Raw genomic sequence first — 24091 nt, 5'->3', positions numbered from 1 at the left:
CAAGTTCTGATCTGCTCACTCAGCAGGTCAGAAACGCCATAGAGTCATTATTAAATTAGATTTAACTATAATAGAACTGGGGATCAGTGGAGAGTTTATATATGAACATTCTGCAGTTTATGATCACTATACCTTCATGTGAAAATGAGGTGCTAAACGTAAGCCTAAGTCTAATTAAGAAATTAATTGGCGCCGTCGCCTATAGAGGGGTCAATTTGTGGAGTAAGTGGAGGAGTGTGGGCGAATTGGACTGGAGATTGGATCATTGTCGACCTCCATCACCGTGATGACCACTGTTGTTGATCGACGGACGGCTTGGTCTATTTTGTTATATATGTGAGAAAGATGAAGAAAATACTATATTAACAAGCTCTGTTGTCTTTTAAGACAATCTCCATTATGAAAAGCAAAAGAGCAGTTATGACAAGAGAAACACAAAAGTTCTACTGCAGCTTTTTTACAGAACAGCATCCTGATTTGAATAACTTCATATAAACCCTGTTTTTAGCTGTAGGCTGTAGGATTTGTGTATAATATATATTTTTACAATATATTTTGTCTTATTTGGAAAAAGCAGTACAGTATAGACAGCATTTCTCTTAGATATATACAAGGACACAAGTGCAATTCCCAGGATTTTTTTCCACCCCTCATCCCCCCTCCAAGTGGCTCCATCTCCAATGTATCTGTATAATCTTTGCTTTCTTCAGATGGACTACATATGGCATCAAGTCAACACTTAACAGGGGCAACAGGGCAACATCGCCTCAGAGTGTACATTTCAGAAGGAGAAAAAGAAGAAAGAGACAAGAGACAAAAAAAACAACAACCAAGAAACGAAAGTATTTACATTATTGCTGAGGGGAACAAAAACAAAACAGCTTTGGACAGTCTTAAACACTTTCTACAAAGATCATAAAGCAGGCAATTAGGACCAGTGAGATCACACAAAGTCTGCTCTCAGAGGGGCAATATGTATGTACTATCTAGTTGTTCCAAATTTGGTAGAAATTGACAAATTGTCTAGTCTAGTTCTAAGGATGTATGTTAATTTTTCCATTTTGAAAATATCCAGGACTATTCCGTGCCAATCGTGCATTGTGGGTGTGATTGGGGTTAGCCATCTTCTTGTTATTGACTTTTTTGCTGGCTGCCAAGAGCACCTGCAGTAGCTTTGTGTCTCTCGTCTGATTAAGACATTCAATGTGGCCCAGGTACAAGGTTGTGAAGTTAAAAGGTATTGGAGTATTAAATACTAAACACAGTGATTTGTAAATATTGTTCCAAAACACCCTCAACTTAATTGGGGCACCCCCAGAAAATGTGAAAGTGGTTGGCTTTCTTTGTGTGTATAATATTTATTATAATAATATAATATATATAATAATTCATCAAATAAAGGGAATCTGTAGGTACATTACATTTATATGTTTACGTTAGTCTTTAATTGTCAATTTCTTCCAACAGTCATTTAATACATGACATGTGACAGCTCAGCTTGTCACGATGATGAACATGCTTCTGACAGAGAAGACCCTCAAAACATTCCCTCAGTCATTTACCTCAGTCTTCATCAATTATTGAACTGCTGTTGCCGGTTGAAAAGGCAGCCAGACTTTCCGTTGAACTATTTGATGAATATTTCAGCTGACAAACAGGCCACCTGACACTATACACCAAAGCAATGTGTGGTTAGAGGGAGGTCACGCTTCTGGTCACATACACACGTGCGCATGCACACACACACACACACACACACACACACACACACACACACACACACACACACACACACACATCCATGAGTCATGACCCCCTATATGATATTATCACTATTATAGCCTTAATATAGCCTAATTTAGCCATATATTAAGTGTTACATTGTAAGCCAGTCCACATTAAAACTAAATACAAAAGAAAATCCAATAATATAATATAAAATAAATACAAATCAAATTATAAGGATCCTTGGCTATCCTTATATGCCTAAAAACACCTTAAATATTGTATTTCTTTCAGTAATAGTTCATCTTTTACTCAAGGGGGGCAAAGCCCATGTCCATGTGTGGTCCAGCCCTATGGAATGTATGGAATGCATGTGCTAACTAAAAAACAACTTAATACTTCCTACGGTTAGTTTGAGCATGAAAGCATATTTAAAATTATGTTTTTATTAGCACATGCATTCCATACATTCCACAGGGCTGAACCACACATGGACAAATGGCATTATCAACTTAATTGCGGCGAGCGTGTTTTACATTTTAGATTATTAAGCCTTAAGATTATTAGCCAGGCATCCAAACTGTTTTCTCTCTCAAAATTGTGAAATACACATAATTTTACATGTGTTTGACAAGGTATTGGTTAAAAGCATTGTGTTGTTGCTATATCTTGGGAAATCATAAGGGCAGGTAATTGGGATTTCATTCTTAATTTCTTCACCAATTTACTGTACTAACAAGTTACCATCGTATCACTTTGTTCTACAACCTATCCAGACAATAAAGCATCGAATCAGTATCATGACTCCTGATGCCTACTTCAAACTTAATGACTGATCCTAAATTAAGAACAAGGAAATTGACTTTAAACAGTGACCTATATTCCAAACAATTACAAAGTAATACATTGCAGTCTGCCTTTATACAAAAAGCATATGACATCAGTATATAATCATTATGTTTTGTTTTGTTTGGAGTGTTGTGTGTGTATATTAGAGACAGGACTGTCCATTTGAAATCAGAATAAGGCTAATGCATGTTCACCTCTATAAATATGACACCAATGTGATATGCCGGTATTGCTGATTGTTGGTTGAAATCCGCCATTCATTAATGTCGCCAACTACAGTATCAAATTGGACCGTGAAGCTCTAGTGAATGTGTAATGTGTTATTTATGTCAGACTCAGTACAACTGTAATCTCTATGGAGAAGACACACACCATAAATTCTTCTATGGCCCCAATGAATGGGTCAGGAAAGTGCCAATATTTCGTCTTTATTAGAAACAACAGAAACAGCAGAGTCATAAAGGGAATCTCTGGGGTAAATGTGAGACATGGGGTATACAGCATGGTGAACATACATGTCTAAAGGGTGATGTATCCTTAATTTGCGTGTGGGGCGGGCACCGAAAATAGCCTATATGCAAGCTCACAACACGCCACAGTGAGACGTGCTGGGAGCTTGTATATTTGCGATTCTGGGTGCACGACACTGAGTATAAATCAGTCATAAGAGTTCAGAGGTAGTCACAAGATCCATTTCTTGAACCTTCTCATCCATACCTTGGTGCATTTACTCATAACACTGACACCGCTGACTTACAAACTTGCCATTCTTCATCACAGGTGAACTTGGAAATTAACTTTAAAGCGAGATGTAACAAATTATAGCATCTTCTCAGGCAATTCATGTCTGCTGAAGTGTTGTAACCCTCCTCATATCCTGACCTCAATTTGGAGTCTGTATGTTGAAGGTCCAACTGAGAGAGATGGTATCGATCTGGGCAGGACTCTGGCAGCATCAATAAACAATAGGCTTCAGGCTTCAAGGCTGAGGAGACACATCTCTATTTCAACTGGAGGTTTCTCATCTAGACACCTGAGTTGGAACCTGGTTCTAGAAGGATGGTGGGCTCAGACCACTCTTTCCTTGTCAGGTCACAGGAATTCCAGTTCTTCTAAAAGCTAATGATAGTTCCTGATTGTAGTTTTTTGTACATTTAAGCCAATAAGATGAGTGTAAAGATGTACATACGTTTCGCAACTTGACTAAACAAATGAACCCAGTGCTGTTAGGCGAGCAAAACCTGCCCGCACCAACATATCTTGTTTATATCTCTATATTGTGACCTTGACCTTTAACCTTTTAGACCCAAAAGTAGATAATCTCTTCGGGGGAAGCCTTCTGATCAATCCCACTATGTTTCATGAAAATCTGCACACCCTTTCTTACTTTTGTCTTACCGTGCCAACGATGTGACTTTGACCTTTGAACTTTTTTACCCAAAAGTTAATCCTCTTTGGCCCAGCCTGATTATTCTCTCCCTCTCCAAGTTTCATAAAAACATGCTAATCCATTCCCGGTCATCTTGCAAAAAAACCCAAAGAGATAGACGGACGGACGGGCGTGCGTGCGTGCGTGCGTGCGTGCGTGCGTGCGTGCGTGCGTGCGTGCGTGCGTGCGTGCGTGTGCACAAGCACACGCACACATGATACCCTGCCATTCCTTTCTGCAGGCATCATGTACATACAGTGACTGGAAGGTCTGTCAAACGTCTGTCTTTCAAAAGGAAGCAATCGAGAAGCAGAACCAATGCACATTCAGCATATCAATGCAATGCCTAATAGAACAATACCACTGTGGGAGACTGGGGGTTACGGTAATTCCTCCATAGTGCCTCTGGCTGGGCCTCCAACGAACACATGGGTAGCTGTGTTTGTAGGTGAGAAGGCGGCAGAGGAGGGGGCGCCTGTTCACTTGTTCAGCAGGGGAGCGGAGCATGTTAGCATGTTCCTCTGTGTGTTATACATTCCCAATGAAACTCCTCACTACCAGGTGAAAAGAAGCGTCCGACTACTGCATGTGTATCGGAGTTGTCCACACCCTACCACCAAGTAAGGGATGGCAGTGATAAGGACTAAACTATACACATGAGGGGAATTGGCATAACGACTAAATATGGGAGGAGAAAAAGAAAAAAGTTGATCAAAAAAAGCAAAGAAAAAAAGACCATGCTGGCATTGGCTTACTTTTTCAATTTGTGAAGCAAGACTTTATTTTACCAATCCTACTTTAGAGATCAAAGATCAAAGAGATCAATTATAATTATTTTCACTATTATTCCCATTTGTAATATTCCATCCATACTATTTTGTTATTCATCTATGTCAGTGTATATTCCCTACATTAGAACTTTGAGTTACAAGCAGTGTCTTTGCAGTGTTATTTACTTGTTTTTCCCCTTTTTGTGGAGAATTTTAAATAAGCGTGCCTCATACATTTAGAGTCAAACTGAGATCACTCAGCACTAAGCAGCCTGTCAATAGCAGGAAAAGAAGAACAGGCAAAAGAGGAGGACTGATAAAATGGCTTTTAATTACCAGACAGTGAGCGCTGGCCTTCCTTCTCCACTTTCTCCTCCCAGCTAAGTCAGGAGTTTGATTTCTGATAATGTGGATTTGCTGACTTGGCTTCATCGTACTTGCCCTTAAAGCAGAAGACCAAGGCATCAAGTCCTGGGAGAGTGTGTTTGACAAAGTGCCATATAGATCCCCTGTTTTTCATCAGAGGGCAGTGCTGGGCGAGGCATTAATCAGGGTGCTTGATAGCCCCGCTTTGTTTTCGACTTTCCCCCTCCTGTAACAATTAGGCACAGTAATAATTTCAGGCATTACATGGAAATCAATGGGCCTTTCACCCGCCAGCTGTTGATATATAAGTGATGAGATGGGTTCAGCCTGGGTCGGAGCAATGGGGTTGAACGATCGTGCAAATGATTAAAGTGCAATGAACTTCTAACCTGTGTCTGTGTGTGTGTGTGTGTGTGTGTGTGTGTGTGTGTGTGTGTGTGTGTGTGTGTGTGTGTGTGTGTGTGTGTGTGTGTGTGTGTGTGTGTGTGTGTGTGTGTGTGTGTGTGTGTGTGTGTGTGTGTGTGTGTGTGTGGCGGGGCAGGGGGGGGGGGGGGGGTGCAACATTTGTCTATCTGCGGCCAGATAGATCAGAGAGTGAGTGCAAACATTTGTGTCCATCACTACATAAACCGCCACTCCCCAAATATTCTCCCAATGCCATGCTTATGCTTACCCAAGGTGATAACTGGTTTCACCTGACCACCATAATCTCTGTTTAATAGCCATGAACAGGATACGTAAACAGAAACAAGGACGGTCCTTTGTAGGTAATTGAAAGCTACTACATGGTGGTTTTTTATCATTTGCACTATTCCTCATCTAAGCTTTCACCCTTTGTTGATTTTTAGAAGGGACATGAGAGTTTGTGAAAGACGGGCAGAAAACATTTTATCTGCCCATACTGAGCAATTGAATGCTGTCCTTACATCTGAAAACAGACAGTTCAGCCCGAGGGCGTTCAGGAATAGAGACTTTTTTGTTTTATCCAGGGATAAGAGCCAGTGAAACCCGACCTGGTATAGCGCTGGCACGGCACTGTCTCATCACTATTGGTTTTCAGTGCTGCTGCACATCCAGCCATGTCTGAGCCACAGGGAGACAGAAGCAGCTTTAACAGCTGCTTATCATTACACATAACCCTGGTCAACAGACTAAGGTATTGGTTCTGTGAACACAGGGCTGTAAATTAACAGAAAATGAGACTTCACTTTGTCCAGAGATCAATGTCTTGTTCTTGGAACTGCAATCAGGGCTGTTTTGGTGAGCAGGCAGAGAGACTGATTTGGGTCCACAATGATAAGGCAGTAATCAACAATGGTTTTAAGTGCTGTTTGTTGTACGTTCAATTACACACTAATGACTCATGCAGAGTAAAAATCTTTAAATACTAATGCTGTGTTAATCTAGGGTGAGGGAGGGGAAAAACCTCTTTGAATACATCAAAAGCCATGGCCATGAAGGTATACTGTACATGCACCCCTAATGCACCCCCCTACTCTCTTAAAGGATTGGAACTTGGAAAGCCTTGGTGCCATGTCACTATTTTCATGATGTTTCAAGGTTCTGAGAAACCAAAGGTGATATAGTCAAGGATTGATTAAGACTTTTTTAATACTGTAGTAATCTAAAGTCATGTTTTACTCAACTTAAGAAAACTATTGGGCACCCACTGAACCTGAACACGCTCTATTGAACTCGATCTCACATCATTATCACTCATCTATTCATGCAAGGTTAAACATATCAAAAGGAAAGTAGTCAGCAGTTATTCTTTTGATGTAGCAATCACTTTGTTATAAAAGCTGTACATTATTATTTTTTAAATCTATCTCAACTCTTGCATTGATAAAGAAGAAATCTGCAGTTTTCTTTCAGATATTTTTGTCTAAGGCTATTGTGCAATGCGGTGCAAGAATGCGGTCTAGCCAACACGAAGATGTGTCTGTCTGTGGTGAACAGTGTGATTGCCCACAATCTTAAATGGATTCTATTAAGGAAATCGGGGGAAATCGTTGCAACGAGTTGTCAAAAGTGCGGAGAGAATTATTGGATTAAATCTCCCTGCCATGGACACAATCTACACAAATAATGAATTGCAATTTTATGGCGCTTTTCTATGCACTACGTGCCTACTCAAAGCGCTTACAATGGTTCATTCATTCATACATTGGGAGGTGAAGCGGCGAACGCCAGCGTCCTCACTTTCCACCCCCAATCCAACCCTTGATGCTGAGTGTCAAGCAGGGAGGCACTGGGTCCCATTATTTAGAGTCCTTGGTATGACCCGGCCGGGGATCGAAACCCGACCTCCCAGTCTCAGGGCGGACACTCTAACCACAAGGCTGTAGGAGGAGAGCACAGAGCATCCTTAAGGATCCACACCATCCTGCTCACTCTCTGTTCGCGTGGAGGGACTCAGGAAACAACCTGAGACACCACCGGCCAGAGAGCATCTCCACCCACACAACACGCTTCTCCAACAGTTTTTCCCCTGCTACTGTGCGACTAGTAGCCGAGGACACTAGGGGCGGAAATCAATATGATAGATGAACTGAATCAAGAAAGATGAATTTAATTATGCACTGTTTTTAGGCAGATTATGAAGCACTTTAATTGATAGACGAACTGAATATGCATTGTTTTTAGGTAGACTATGAAGCACTTATTTATTCTAGGATTGTATGTTCTGTTTCTTTTCTCACCTGTCCCTCCCTTTTTTAATGCTGACCCTGGGAGCTGCGCTCCAAGATTTCCTATGCACTTGTGCAAATGGCAAATAAAGTCTATTCTATTCTATTCTATTCTATTCTATTCTATTCTAATATCTTATTGGCAATTCACTGGATACAGATTTTTCAAAATTTAAACTTAATGATAATTTTGAAATGAAATTCCAATGGTCATTCATTACAGCAAATTGGCAAATAATATGAAATAAATAAATATAAAGTGTTTTATTTTGCACTATATTGCTTGTAAAAATGTAATTATGTCTCAACAGTTCGTTGACCCTCATCACAATGGCAGCATAGGCACAGCCTATCCACTCTGGGCAACCAGTGTGTGTCTGTTTCTGCCATTGGCCCATTTTCTATATAGCTTGCGGAACCAAATATAACAGGAAGCCACTTGTCTGGGACAGGAGGTCAAAGGCAGAGGTATTTATTCACCCAAAACTCAGGATAACATAGAATACACACAGGACTGGAAACACTACTTACAGAACACCACAACAACGCGCGCGCGTGTGTGTGTGTGTGTGTGTGTGTGTGTGTGTGTGTGTGTGTGTGTGTGTGTGTGTGTGTGTGTGTGTTCAGTGTGGCTCTATAGTTCTATATTGCCAATAATGATCCTTCACTCTGGTTTTTATCAGTTACTGTGGTTAGGTAAAAAAAAATCTAAAATAGCAGTGCCGGATTTACAGTAGTTAGGGCCTCCGGGCTAAAATATCTGGGTCCCCCTTTTGGGGCAGACAGACAGACAGACAGAGACTAGTCGCTGTCCATGGTGCTGAATGAATGCAGACAGTTGGTGTTATACAGCAAAATACCTTCTTTTCAACAATGTGATCTGATAATAAAATCACAGTAACAGAGATGAGCGATAAAGTGTGTGTGTGTGTGTGTGTGTGTGTGTGTGTGTGTGTGTGTGTGTGTGTGTGTGTGTGTGTGTGTGTGTGTGTGTGTGTGTGTGTGTGTGTGTGTGTGTGTGTGTGTGTGTGTGTGTGTGTGTGTGTGTGTGTGTGTGTAACTGTAAAATACCGGACACAGACAGTAGGCGGGCTTTAGACCGGATCAGGCTTTCCACAGCTACCCCCCACAGCAGGCACTGTCTGCAGTACAGACAGCAGAGCAGAAGCTCTCAATGTTTTAACCATAATACAACTATATATAATAACAATAATAACCAGAAGCGACTCGTGTGCATGCTTCTGCCTGGGTGATGGCAGACTGCTGGGCGAGCGCTGGCGCTTTGGCATGGGGGGTCAGATCAACATTACAGTACAATTTTGTACTGACAGGTATCAGTCAAAACTTAAAAGTTAGACATCGAAGAGGAAAGATGGGTGGGGAGGGATCAACATATGGAATGTCAGAACAGGTCAGCTCCATATAAAAAACATATTTGAAAATAAAAAGACAAAGACATATGGCTGATGAGTGTAATTTCATTCCAGTAAGTGATGTAGGCGCCTAGGCGGCCTATATCTTTCTTGAGTGATAATTCATTTTGGTTAGGTCTAATCTTCTAAAAAGCCGTTTGGATATGCAATTGTCCAGGACCCCCAATCTGACCGATACATAGCCTACGCCCATATAATATTTGGCATGATGTCACTATGATTCGACAAGCCTGCCTGATACAGTGATACAGTGATTGTTAGAATTGTTTGTATTTCTAACATTCTTAAAATGTTTTTTTTTAATACAAAATATTGCCCCAAACGGATATTCCGTTTTTTCCAGAGACTTCAGAGCTTGGCTGAAGTTTTTCATCTTCTTATTTCCTCTTTCAAAAACCTTTATTTTGAAAGTTTCTGACCGGATGTTGTTTCGGAAACACTGTAATAAATGGTTTCCTTGAAGCTAGGAAGTTGGACTAAATGTTCGTCATCTCCACATATCTTGATTCAGAGATTGTGTCAATTACAAATTTCATTAGAAATTTGAATCTCACGTTCGGTACGAGCCGTTGGAAGTGGTTTGTCCGGCTGTACTTCTGTAGCAGCTGTTATAGTTCACCCTTCATCATCTCTTATCACTATAGCACTCACACAGCATGCTAGCTGCTAGCTAACTAGCAAAAAACCTCCACAGGAAATCGCTATAGCTTCGATAGCTTCAGCCCAGTGTGAGTATGACTCTGTCTGTCTGTCTGTTATGCTTTTACTTATTTTAAATAACCTATGTGACATGGACACCGAGGGAGTAGTGATCCGCATCAGGACCCCGACTGGGGATATGGACTCATCTGTCGACTGTCCATCCATGTTAAGCTTCAACGACTTGCTGGTAAGTTTAAGAAACGCTAACGAATTGGCTAACAGACAGTCTCTCCTGGTTGTCACTAACTTTATATAGCATTAATAGCTGAACCTGGTAACTATAGGTATGTTTTTAGTCCGATAGTAAAATGGTTAGCACACGGACACACCTGTACTGCTCTGTAACTTTTTTGGTTGATTTAACATCATATTCTTGCCCAAGCCAATCTTTGTAGTATGATAACTTAATTTGCAAATGTTAGCTACGTACGTGTAGATGATGATGACCGGCTGACTGCTGTTATATGATTTAAACAGCTAAATAATGTACCCTTCAAAACACTTTCAGGGTGCAATCAGAGATGTCATGCCCGAAGGCACTATCACTGCTTTTGAATGTAAGTATTGCAGAATTTGCAGTCAGTCAATCTCTGATAAAGAATGTGAAAGGTCTTTGCTGATTTGCGCAAGTTTTACCATATAAACATATATGTTTACAAGGAGTGGGTTTGTAACTTGACTTTAGTACTTTTAGAACTTTGATTATTCACGATAGAAAGGCTTGTTGCTCTACTGTGTTGGCTGTCATATACTGGACATTATTACCATGTTGTTCCCTGTGTTATCAATTTGCTATACAACACTAATTAGTTGATAATGCGCTCTCTCTATTTTGTTTTAGATGAAGATGAGGTGGGGGATAGGATCACTGTAAGAAGCGATGAAGAACTTAAAGCCATGTTGTCGTATGTGAGTGCACATTCCATCCATCTCTAAAATGATACACATTTTAGCTCCACTATAGAACACTTGGGAGTTCAGTTCTGTTCCATATGCCATAATTCTGGTCAGCACTGAGTCAGAAAATTATACGTGATGTTTCTCCTGACACGAACCTGTGTCACGAGCCACGGGTTAGTTTTAACTTGCCACAGGTTAGGGCCGATTCATACTTTCAGTAGCACCGAAAAGCCGACTTTACGACGGTACCCGCCCCCCCCCCCCCCCCCCCCCCCCCCCCACCCCCCCCCCACCCCGAACCTCAAATGACGTCACATTGTAGGCTCTACAGAGCCGAACCGAATTTTATTCAGCTCTAAAATAGGAGTATGAATCGGCCCTTAGTTTTAACCTGCCACATATGTCAGGAGCCACGGGTTCGGTTTAACCTGCCATGGGGTAGTTTTAATCTGCCACTCATCACGGGAGCCATGGGGGAGTTTTAACCCAGCCACGGGTTAGTTGTAACTTGTAACCGGCCACGCATGTTGGGAGAGACGGTGTTGTCGGACTAATGCCTGTCGGACTGTTAATATGTCTAACCAACGTATGCCCCCCGGTCACTCTTGAAAAAGTGTAATGGTATACAGAATGTTTGCCATTGGCTGACTGTTGAATTTGGAAAATGTTGCATTCAGCTCTGTCCCAAACCCATCTTTTTGGTGAGACATTGTAGAATAGCTCCTCTTCAAATTTGTGAATGTGACCGAAGCTCAGGCTGTAGTTGCGTAAGCAGTGCTTAATTTCTACTGGAGCTTGGTGGAGCTCAGCTTCGGATCCTCCCGCCTGCATTCCGGTACCTGTAGAAGGGCTCTGGTACCCCCAAATGCACATTACAATATACATATACAGGTATTCTATATTCATTTTCAACTAGGCTTCTGGTCATAGCTACTTCCAGTATGATTCAAAAATAAAACATGGGTTAAATTATCACATTTCAAGTAAACCCCCCCCCCCCCCCCACTCATTTTGAAATTTACATCAGGGTCCTCCATTTTCAATTAATCTGAATATTAATAACGTACGTACAAAAACGTCTGTATGCCTACTCTATTGTGTTCTGACAGGCGGGTGGGTCACTGACCGTTGGTTGTGTTAAAAAAAAAGGTCAAAAAGACAATAATAATAATAATAATAAAAACGAATTTCAGGCGTGCATGTGCGTGCGCGTGCAGTAGGGCATTAACCAAACGTGATTTTTGATAGTCGACTCGACTACCATCAAAATCGATTTATAGTCGATTAGTCGGCGGTAAAATATGATATTTATTCCATCCAATCAAGCATTAAAACATCGTGTTATGAAACAGCCAGCGAGCGAAGCAAAACAGAGCGGTGAATGCACTATCAATGCAGGCCGAGTGGAATAGTACTAAGAGAGTGGCGACACACTTCCTATGGGCTATAGTTCCAAACATTGGAACTATCCCATTGAGATAGAATGAGCACTTCCGCATTCCATTGTTACAGTGGGAGTCAACGCGAGTGTTGCCACTCTTACTAGATTACGCTGAATGCTGCTCTGATTGGCCGAAATTAGCTCAGCTGTTTCAAGTCAAAGTTGCAAGTCCACAATGACTCACGGATGGACGCGTTGTGAGCTTGTAGATCTGCTATTTTTTATGCACAAGACCGTTCTATGGAGCAGCATAGCATGTTACGTTCACAATGTTTGGAGAGTGGAGACTGGAGCAATGAACCATGCGATGTTTTTCATACAACCCTAAATGTTCAACAACAAGTTACAATCACAGTTCCTTTGGTTTTTAGAAGGAGCTACAAGCAAGGAGGAGGTTTGCTAGCTAGCAGGCTGCCAGGCTATGAATCAGATGATCAACTACTTAACTCCATCGCGAGTCTTTTGCGGCTACGTATTAGAACTATGATCGTGCGGCATCGCTGTTTGTTTTTAATAATGCCACACGCGGCACGCAGACTTTTGTTGGATAAGCATGAAGAAACATGAAATCACGGCAAGAGCTACTGTAGTTTGACTGTCACCAAACTGGATACTATTGGGCAGAGCGAGGAGGAACTCCTGCTATACTTTACTGTACCGGACGAAGACACGTCTCCAATCTAACTTGTTGAACAAACTACAGTAATAAACTCACCAATAGTAAACGTATTTACACACTGTAGTTGTCCCCATTGATCTTATGAGCCTATGAGGCATATCACATATGCTTTTCCCAAAGAAAAACTGTCTTGACTGCTGCTAGTGCCACCGCCGATACGCCGCCCACCACACCTACACGAATCAGACGAGTGAGGGTGACGGCAAAACCCACGTACAGTAGGCTTGTATGATATGAAAACAATCAGCCAGGAATGGATTAGTACTGAAGTTGGCGAACTACCAACAAAACAACCGAGCTCACAGCTGCATGCCTGCATGTCTGCTGTAGAAAAGCAAAAGAAAAAAAAAAAAATCATAAAAAATATTAAAAATAATTAAAAATAATATTAGCGAATAATCGGATGTCAATTAACAGTGTCGACTAGTGTTTTGCTAGTCGACTAGTCGACTATTCGATTATTATGTTAATGCCCTAGCGTGCACGCATGCGAGCTCCGGCACCTAATAATAATTTACAAATTAATCACTGTACGTCTGTAGGTAAGTACTCTCCAAACATTTCTTGAACACATTTGCCCCCAGCTTGCCTTTTTATCCATTTCCTGCTAGCTAGCTTTCTTGCTAGGTGCCAGTGAGAAGAGTTGATTTGTCCTTGCCTATGTGTCGGAGTGATAAATTAGCAAGCACGTAGAGTTAGTTGTCCCTCTGAATGCCCTTTATATTGGTCTTTTTTTTGCCTGCCTGGCAATTTGCGAGGCAGTTATATATTAAAGGAAAACCCCCACAAAATCAAGTCCAGCAAGTTTGGTTGCTTTAATCACTGAAAACCAGTGAAATCGTGCAGGGACTGCTGTAACAGGGTCTTAGTTTGGAACCGGCTGCAGTAGGATGCATTGATATAAGGGTGTTGTACTCTTGCCCACTGAGAGCCACCAACAGAGCTTTTAAAGTGTTCAATGACATGGGCCCTTTGACAGATGCTGCCAATGGATCATGAGAGTGAAATATGTACTTTGGTGATAATAACAAATGGTGTTGTTAGCAATGCTAACTTGTGTTTATTGCAAGTAGGGATGTGCGTGTTCGTGTCATCCTGAACTACCGAAGCCTCTACCACTTGTGCTATATAACCATGCCACGCTCCTGTGTCAAAAGCTTAGACCTGGTCCACGCTATAATAGGCCAGTAGTCACTTTGAATGGCTTGCTTCAAGCGGTGCACCTCTGACGGTGCATCTCTAGTGTTTCAAACTAATTTTCCATATTCAAATATAACAAATGAAAGATTAATCGACTATAAAAAATGAAGGTTTGAAAAATAAAATGCTGTGAGTTCTCACGAGTCTCTGGGCCATCTAACGTTATACAGCGGCTGGTCTCGGAAGATCACAGAACACAGTCAGAGGCAGGAGAAGTTTCCCATAGTCTCCCCTCTTTACTTAATCGTATGGCGGTGTCACGTTTAAATGTGAGCCGATTTAAAAGTCCACAATGCGTTGTTACTGCAAGTATGTTAATGTTTGCCACGTGACACCGGAATGCAACAAAGAATAAATCGGCTGGCCCAGGCGGTGGCGTAACCGTCTGGGCACCCGACTGGTAATCCAGTCGCAGTGTGCCGCGGGTTCGACTCCCGAGCCCGACACGGCCTTTACTGCATGTCTTCCCCCATCTCTTTCCCGTTTCCTGTCAGCCTACTGTCTGTCCCTTCAAAAAAACAATAAAAGGCGTAAGCCGCAAAAAAATATCTTAAAAAAAAAAAAAAAGAATAAATCGGCTGCCTCCTATAAGATAAGATAAAATAAGTTGAAAGTACCTGGGAAAAGAATCCGAGATGAATGCATTTAATAAAATCTATTTATATTGAGACGGATGGAGGCAGACTTTTAATTTCCGGTTCATTTCCGGTTTTATCAATCCATGCATTTATACATTGCATACAAGCGTGATCTAACTTAACCAAATCTATGCCAATCGATTTCTCTGGATTCGTGCTTGCAACCTCCTTTGCCAACACGAGAAGTCTCAGGTTTTTTATGTCATTTAATCCAGAATAAATAGAATATATATATATATATATATATATATATATATATATATATATAATATTTTTAGCATCTATTGTTAGCCTTTCAATTGACCACTGTAAAATGAAGGACAAGACAGCAGCTTGCATGACGGCAGTAGCAAAAATCAGCGAGCATACTCCAGGATGCACTGAGCTAGGTGTCACATCTTGAGCCTGAGCTAAATTATATGACCACTGCTCATGACTCCTGAAAGTGTTCTGGTGTATTATTTTATGTGGTTCTGTGGCTTTTACAGTAGGCATAACCTTTGGAAATGCATGGATGAATTAGGACATGCTGAGCTTGATGCCTTTTTGCTTCTGGATCACTTTTTAGTCCCTCCGCACACTGTCCACCCGACCACCTCTCCCTCCCAGGGAGCTCTGTTTTCCGTATTCCTCTATACTTACTGTTCACGCCACAGACATTAAGAGTAATGACTTGTAATGGGTTTCTCTACGAGGTACAGTGAAAGCTAAATGAACTGTCAATTTTTATTATTTATTATTCAGTACTTAAAGTTTTGCCTCATTAAAGAGAAGCCCCCCCTGGGCAGTGGAATTGTTCAACATCTACTTTCATCTGTGGATGTCTTTTACCCCCCATCAGCTCACAATGATGCCACTAGGGCTACAGGCTCAATTTGCTCCCCTTGTTTTGTTTTATTTTGGTCCATCTTTATCATGCAGTCTCTTCTGGATGCTTTTTAATCATTAAGTAGTGCAAGGTGGCGGCTACATCGAGCCGAGAGAGACTTAGCAGCTGTTGGGATGACAAGCTGTAGTGAAAATAATGTTGACCTCTGCTGTGCTGGCATAATGTTTCTTCAATCCAGGGGAAACGTTTGAAGATTGTTTTTCATATTTTTCTTTTTTGTGCATGCATACAAGTGCCAGTTGTCATTATTTCATCTCCATAATCTGTCATCACATTGGATGGGTTAGAGACCTTTGGCAATAAAGCAGAATCGTTATTTGGAGAATTTCCCCCCTGTAGAAGCCTATAAAACCTTAAAATGTGGACATGAGTGATATCTGATCTGATACATACTGTGGTAATAATTACAACAATACCCTACCCCACCAGTCAAGTGATGGGTTGATTAAAAAAACGGTGTATTCCCTTGTAAAGAATGGACAGCTAGCCACAACCATGCAATTAGTATAAGCCACTCTTGTCTGTCGTCCAGAATTTCCAAGTGCAAACCGAGAGCTGCTCACAAGCTTATCTTGATTACGTGCTTGTTCGTCTGAACAAAGACAGACAGGTCTCTTTGCTCCAAATACATATTGACAAAAGGATCAATTTGCTTACATTTGTACACTCTGAATCTCAATCTCCCAAATTATCGGAATCGGATCGGGAGTCAAAAAACATGATCGGAACATCCCTAGTTGAAACCAAGCTCTTTGCAGCTTTGTTATGTCGGGCAAATCTGCTCTTGTGAAACTCTTAAATTGGTGGGAGTAAGCATCATGAGCAACACAACAAAATGCACAACATCAAAGCTGAGATCCTGTACAATTATGATGTTGATGTGAAATGCAAACTAGTTTAGCAGGCAGAAATATAGAATATGCACACTCAAAACATCCACAAGAATGCAGTGCTTCGTCCACACATTTAGAATGTCATTTGTACACTGAATCTTTTGGCAAACAAATCCAGGAGTCCCTTAATGCTATTCTGCCCCTCAAGGGACAATCTTGTGTACTAAAATCAGCTGATCAACAAAAAATGTCCACTGAAATATATAATGTACACAAGCAGCCTGCATTAAGTGTGGTATGCAAGGGTAATGCATCGCAGCAGTCATTTGCATTGGTATCAAAGGACTTACCTGGGTTTGCTGTGGTTGCCTTTTGGCCTCCGCTGAGACCGCAGCAGGGTTTTGTCTTGGTGTTGTTAATTCCAGGTGAGTGGACAGCCATTATGTGAAATTAATAGGAATTAAGAGCAACTAGCATGTTGGGTGAAAAACAGGGCAATCCATTAAGCTCTCTCGTGGTAACTAACCTTCTCCCTCTTTGTTGCAACCGTAGATTGCAGATTGTTATGAAAACCTGTCAGTCCGTCCGTCTGTCAGGCCCATAGACTGCGTCACACCTCCTGACACGCTCGATATATGGCCGTCAATCAGTCACGGCTCGTGACACGTCCCATATATGGCCATCAACATATGAAGATCACGACACTGACCTCATCAAACCCTGGATAGCCATACATGGAGAAGACTGGATCATCACCTAGATCTGCATATATGGAGCCGGCCAGCAACTCTATATCTGACCTCAAACCCTTAGATCGCGATATATGGAGCTGACCTGTTCTGACATTTCATATGTTGATCCTCCTGACTGATACCTGCCCCAAAGTTATTAGCGCAGCTGCGTCCGGCAGCCGGCGAAAACTAGAGTTCTCAACAGGCCCAAAAAAGGCCCGGTCCTATCTGGGCCCAAACTGTGCTGGCCAGAGGCCCCGCCTGGCCTTACTAATTGGCACACATTCTATGCCCTACCCGGCCCGAAAACGTAAATAAATAAAAGGTCCATATTTGGAAAAAAACACTCATTGGGCTTAAAACTGCCATGCCCACTTTCCCCAAATGTGCTGACATCATCAATTTGTGGTGACTGCATTGGCCGTTTTTAGCCCAATGAGTGTTTCTTTGCTAAACTAATGCCTGGAATGGATTCAGCATCATGAAAACTCCCTAGTTTGACACATCACATGCTACATAAAGCATGATGAAATTTTGAATATTTTGCCTGTTGTAATTGGTATGGTCACATATTATGCCAATTATGAAAATTGCCCAACATATGCAAGTTAGCATCCGGCAGTTTCTACATACTGGGGACCCATACTCAACATTTCTAACATAAAACCTTGGTGTACTCAACATGTCCGGGTTCACAATGGGGCTCTATGGGCTGGCTACTTTTCAATATTTTGGCTTTAGTGGTTAATTCATAACTTATTTTTAAGGGGCGCCAGCCTCTCCTATACACAGGTTTAATGTTTGTCTTAGTTCAATGTTTGTTTTGTAAATGCATTGACAATGAATGGAAAATTTACGTCATATATTGTCTCTTTATTGTTAATGGCGTTTAATGTGTGTGTTTGCACCGTTTGTTTTACATCACCATTACATCACCTAATCAACATGAAAACATGAGTTGGACTTTAATATATTTGCACACGGGTGTGATTTTTGAGTGGTGCAACCACTCCAAGGAACAGCAATGTCCGTGTTCACCTACAGTGCCTTCGGAAAGTATTCACACCCCTTCACTTTTACCACATTTTGTTTTGTTACAGCCTCATTTCAAAATGGATTAAATTCGTTTTTTTCCTCATCAATCTACACACAATACCCCATAATGATGATGTGAAAAAAGTTTTCTCAAATATTTTGTTAATTTATAAAAAATAAGAAACTGGAAAAACACATGTACATAAGTATTCACACTCTTGACTTGGCACACTTGAATTTGGGGTATTCTCCCACTTTTTCTCTGCAGATCCTCTCAAGCTCTGTCAGGTTAGACGGGGAGCGTCGCTGAACAGCTATTTTCAGGTCCTTCCAGAGTTGCTCAATGGGGTTCAAGTCTGGGCTCTGGCTGAGCCACTCAAGGACTTTCACAGAGTTGTCCTAAAACCAATCCTTCGTTATCTTAGCTGTGTGCTTGGGGTCGTTGTCCTGTTGAAAGGTGAATCGTTGACCAAGTCGGAGGTCCTGAGCGCTCTGGAGCAGGTTTTCATCCAGAATGTCTGTACACTGCTCCATTCATCTTTCCCTCTATCCTGACAAGTCTTCCAGTTCCTGCCGTTGAAAAACATCCCCACAGCATGATGCTGCCACCACCATGCTTCACCGTAGGGATGGTATTTGCCAGGTGATGAGCGTTGCCTGGTTTCCTCCAGACCGAAGCCTCTCCTCAATAAAAGACACATGACAGTCGGGCGTCACAGCGCACTTGGAGTTTGCCAAAAGGCACCTAAACGACTCTCAGACCATTATTAACAAGATTATCTTGTCTGATGAAACCAAAATAGAGCTTTTTGGCCTGAATGCCAAGCGTTACGTCTGGAGGAAACCAGGCACCGCTCATCACTTGGCAAATACCATCCTTACGGTGAAGCATGGTGGTGGCAGCATCATGCTGTGGGGAGAACAAGTCTCCCAGGAACTGGGAGACTTGTCAGGATAGAGGGAAAGATGAATGGAGCAGTGTACAGAGACATCCTGGATGAAAACCTGCTCCAGAGCGCTCAGGACCTCCGACTTGGTCAACGATTCACCTTCCAACAGGACAACGACCCCAAGCACACAGCTAAGATAACGAAGGATTGGTTTTAGGACAACTCTGTGAAAGTCCTTGAGTGGCCCAGCCAGAGCCCAGACTTGAACCCCATTGAGCATCTCTGGAAGGACCTGAAAATAGCTGTGTAGCGACGCTCCCCGTCTAACCTGACAGAGCTTGAGAGGATCTGCAGAGAAAAAGGGGGAAAATACCCCAAATTCAAGTGTGCCAAGCTTGTAGGATCATTCCCAAAAAGTCTTAAGGCTGTAATTGCTTCCAAAGGTGCCTCAACTTAGTACTACAGTAAGTCAAGAGTGTGAATACTGGCCCAGGCCGTGGCGTAACGGTCTGGGCACCGGACTGGTGATCCAGTCGCAGTGTGCCGCGGGTTCGACTCCCGGACCCGACACGGCCTTTACTGCATGTCATCCCCCCATCTCTCTCCCGTTTCCTGTCAGCCTACTGTCTATCCCTTCAAAAATCAATAAAAGGCGTAAGCCGCAAAAAAATATCTTAAAAAAAAAAAAAAGAGTGTGAATACTTAAGTACATGTGTTTTTCCAGCTTCTTATTTTTAATAAATTAACAAAATATTTGAGAACTTTTTTCACTTCATCATTATGGGGTATTGTGTGTAGATTGATGAGGAAAAAAACGAATTTAATCCATTTTGAAATGAGGCTGTAACAAAACAAAATGTGGTAAAAGTGAAGGGGTGTGAATACTTTCCGAAGGCACTGTATGTGTTGGTTCACCTATGTGTCCGCCTATGTGACGTTAATGAGCACCAGTATGACTATTAGTACCAGTAGGGGCGCTGTTGTGCCAGAAACGGAGAGAGAGCTAGTACTGCACATTCTGCACTGTTGCCTGCTAATGAGAGAGAGAGTGAGGGAGGATGGGGGTGGATGATTTTTTTTTTTGTACATTTGGGAACCCCTGAACTACATGACCTCATTTACTAGCCACTTGGCTCCCCCTGGAGGTAGCACCCCTAATTCCGCAGCTTTTAAGGTAGCTCTCCATGGCACGTCGGTGTTGGAAAGCGTCTCTTGAATGGGCGGTGGCTACACTGGCACGCTGGGTCGCATGTTGTAGCGTAGAGTCGAAAGCCCACTTCCATCCGACTGATCTCTGGACTTCATCCCACTGCCGTCTGCTAGCCACGTGGTAGTCTGTTCTGTTCGCTGGAGAGCTACCTTTACTCCCATTTGCCCATAGTCTGCTAATGATGATGAGACCAACTCGCCTTTTCTCTTTTCCTCCCCTCTTACACTTGTCCCTTACGGCTGAGCGATGGTATTTGGGATCGGGACGCTGTTTAGTTATTGGCCAACAAAGGAGAATGTCTTTTAATACAACAACTACAGATTAGGTGGTAATTGTAGCCTTAATCAATAAGCTAGCTGAGCGGAAAATTAAAGGTATGTGAATTCCCCCCCACCCCTCAAGCCTATACACAGTTACACACACGCACGCACTTCTTTGGTGTGAGACCTATTGTTCATATGTGGCCTAGTGAGAATGCTGGAGGGTAAAAGCAGAGGGCTAGGAGCGAGGAGGGACCTGACAGTGATAAATAGGCCTTTTAATAACAGCTGTGCCACTTGGGTAGCCATTCTGATCCATTCCCATCCAAGCTGGCCCCGGCCATCACCCCCCCCCCCCCCCCCTTCCCCCCCCCCCACCCCTTCACAATGAGAGAGCAATGCTATATTTACATATAATATGTTCATGTTAAATGTCACAAAAAATGATCTGTATCTTCATCTAATGCTGCGCTCATAATTAAGCTGGCACACGTTTTCCCTCCCAATGCAATGGCCATCTATGGCTGTAGTTGTGGGAGTCATTGTCAGGGTTAAGGCCTCTGTTAATTTACTAAAAAGGACACACACACACACGCACACACACACACACACACACACACCATTTAACAGAGGTTTTAGTTTAATGTAACATCAGTTGGTATGTTGCCCAGCTTGTGTGTGTGTTATTCCTATAGGGTGTGAGTGTTTGGCGAGCTGTTGACCTGGAACAGCAAAGGGTTAATGCTACAGTGGTCCAGAACAGGCCTTCGGGGCTCTAGTCCTCACAGGCAACAGATTTCAACACAGCATGTGTCTTTTTTGGGTGGGGAACAGTGTCTGACATTAATATTTAAAGAAACCAATCCATTTTAGTGATGTGAATGATGTGCTTTACAAGGTCAATTTCCAAAGGGTTAATTTTTTTCGTTCTTCAATGATTAAAAACACTGCTTTGATTTCAAATTTTGCATTAGAACCACTTCAACTGTTTATTTTTCTCATTTTCTTTTTTTACCTTTAGTACTGCAATACGGTGAATGAACAACGCATGAATGGACTGTTGCCAGAGCCTCTCACCATATTTCCGCGAGGTATGGAAAAGTGTGTGCGTGCGTGCGTGTGCGCGCGCGCGCGCGTGTGTGTGTGTGTGCGCGTGTCTTGTTATGATGCCGTCTTTTGAATAATGTTTAGTTTTCAATGTTGGAACACTTAAAATGTATAATATGACATTTTAACGGTAATATCGTAATATTTGGCATAAATACCGAGATATGAAATTTTTCATATTATTGTGCAGCCCTACCATTTACCTGTAATTGCCTTCATACAGTAAATGTGTGGACTGGGCCTAATTCTTACCAAAAAACAACATATCATGTCCAATCATCCACAAATGGGAATCGCATATGTCTCTATAGAGCGTCACAGTCCCGCCCCCTCGAGAGACCCGGAAAATAAATCCCCGTTCATTTTCCTCATAGACTTTTCAGAAAGTATTTATTTAAAGACGTTTACGCTGCGGACAAAGCCAACTCTTGTCGTGACAAATCATGACAAGGCCAAACAAAGAATTAGAAAGTAGAAAAAAACGGCAGGTTACAACACTTTTTTTGTTGTTTTTCTTCTTTGTAATTATTTGTTTGGTCCAAAATATTGTGTGTGTCGTCATGATTTGTCACGACAAGAGTTGGCTTCGTACGACGCTTAAAAGGTCTTTAAATAAATACTTTTTGAAATGTCTATGGGAAAAATGCATTGGGATGAATTTCCTGGGCCTGGCGTCGTCATGAAAGGGGGTGGGACTGCAACACTATAGAAAAGCGGTTTAACTTCTGCCATGTCTGTCTGTCGTACAAACTGTTTCCTTCTCGTGTTCTGACAGCTGTACACCATGACTGACACTGACTGACAAATTTGTGGTCGGAGGAATGCACTTTTGCCCAAAATACGGTTAATGTGGTTAATGTTCCATCAACGGTATCGATGGAAAATACTGCTGAAATCTATACATTCAAGTTTCAAAGGAGTTGCACATTTGGAAGTTATCAGCTCTGCCCCATTTCCCATGGTCCTGCTTTGGGGTCGGATCATGCTTATCTGAGGCGTTTCTTAATTTTTTTTTCTTTGCATTTAACGGCACACATCAAAATGGCTAACACACCCGTAAAGCAAAGCGGCTACCCATTATTTATCTCTCCCTTGCTCTTTCTCTCAATCTGCCTCAGCCATCTCCACCTACCCACCCACCCACCTCCCTCTTTGGGTCTCAAGAGCCCTACATCTCAATCACTCTCTCCTCTACAGCTAATTTCAGAGTCACCCTCATTTCATTTCATTTTTTTTATATTTTTTCTTTTTTTAAAAGAACTGATTCCTTTTCTGCACATTTGTAAATGACCCAGTGATGTGTTCTACAATCTAGTCAATTACTGTTTCAGCCGGCAAGACTCCAGGGATCCGGAACATACATGGCCTGAAGGTACGTATCTCAATAATTGTTTCAGCAGCCTTACACACGCAGAGAGAGAGAGAGAGGGAGCAAGAGAGAGAGGGAAAAAGTTGTGGCAAATGGATTGGTAATGCTGTGTTCCACTTATTGAAATGTCAATTGAAGTCAAGGCTGTCTCTTTATTTCACACCCTTTTTTTCCCCGGTCCCCTCGTCTATATTTATGTATGTAGATGGCTGACCATGGTTATAGCAATTCTCTCTCTCTCTCTCTCTCTCTCTCTCTCTCTCTCAGTTCATTTGGTTATGCTAGGTAGTCATTTAAGAGCACGGTGTTATGCTCTTAACTCCTACCCCCCAAAGTATTGTCATCCGTCGTCCACACGTCTGTTAGCGAGAAAGAGAATCTGGGTTGGTTTTGGACCAAACTAAGTCAAGCAGCAGCAGATGAAGCATTGTCACTCAGCCGTGAAATCATCATTACGAGCCAGGGCCCCTTATTCAGGAGTGGCTTGTCCCCAGACCCTCCCACTTTATGTTGGGCATGTGTTACTGTTGAAACCCACTGCTAATTACAACGGGTTAAGTGGCTTGACACCTTGCTGTCTCTCCAGATGATCCATATTACGTCTCCGTTTCAATAATAAAATGTCCCCCCTCCACCACCCACCCCAAATACTGAAACCACTTTATTTAATGTGTCCTCCGAGGGGCTTTGGCAACGGCTCTCTCCTGCTTTTCTTTTCTTTTTTTTAAGGTCATAGGACTGTTTTGTGAGGATGAAGGTTTTTTTTCCCGAAGACCTTTGGCAATCTTCCCCTATACTCTTCTTCTGTTTTAATATAAAAGTGATTGGCTGAAGGGAGTTTCTCGCGATCCATTTTTTTAAATGAGGTCTTTCTGGGCACTAATTAAAGACAGGATCCCCGTGCCTTAGTAGACACATCACCCTGGCCCTTTGAACTCAATTAAA

The 24091-nt window shown here is 42.1% G+C and overlaps 1 protein-coding gene across 1 annotated transcript in view; it reads left to right on the top strand.

Moving 5' to 3' along the window:
* Window positions 1-9702: 9702 nt before the first annotated feature.
* map2k5 (mitogen-activated protein kinase kinase 5) overlaps window positions 9703-24091 on the top strand; it is a 63834-nt gene continuing 49445 nt past the window's right edge. The window contains exons 1-5 of the mRNA XM_083760148.1: window positions 9703-10151; window positions 10473-10521; window positions 10806-10873; window positions 21692-21761; window positions 23109-23149. Coding sequence (XP_083616274.1) covers window positions 10020-10151; window positions 10473-10521; window positions 10806-10873; window positions 21692-21761; window positions 23109-23149 — 360 coding nt within the window. The 5' untranslated portion in view covers window positions 9703-10019. The remainder of the gene's footprint in view (window positions 10152-10472; window positions 10522-10805; window positions 10874-21691; window positions 21762-23108; window positions 23150-24091) is intronic.

This window comes from Protomyctophum parallelum, assembly GCF_964188405.1.
Source record: "Protomyctophum parallelum genome assembly, chromosome: 2".
NCBI lineage: Eukaryota > Metazoa > Chordata > Actinopteri > Myctophiformes > Myctophidae > Protomyctophum > Protomyctophum parallelum.
Note: the sequence above shows the minus strand (reverse complement) of the source record. Positions and strands in the feature narration are given on the sequence as shown.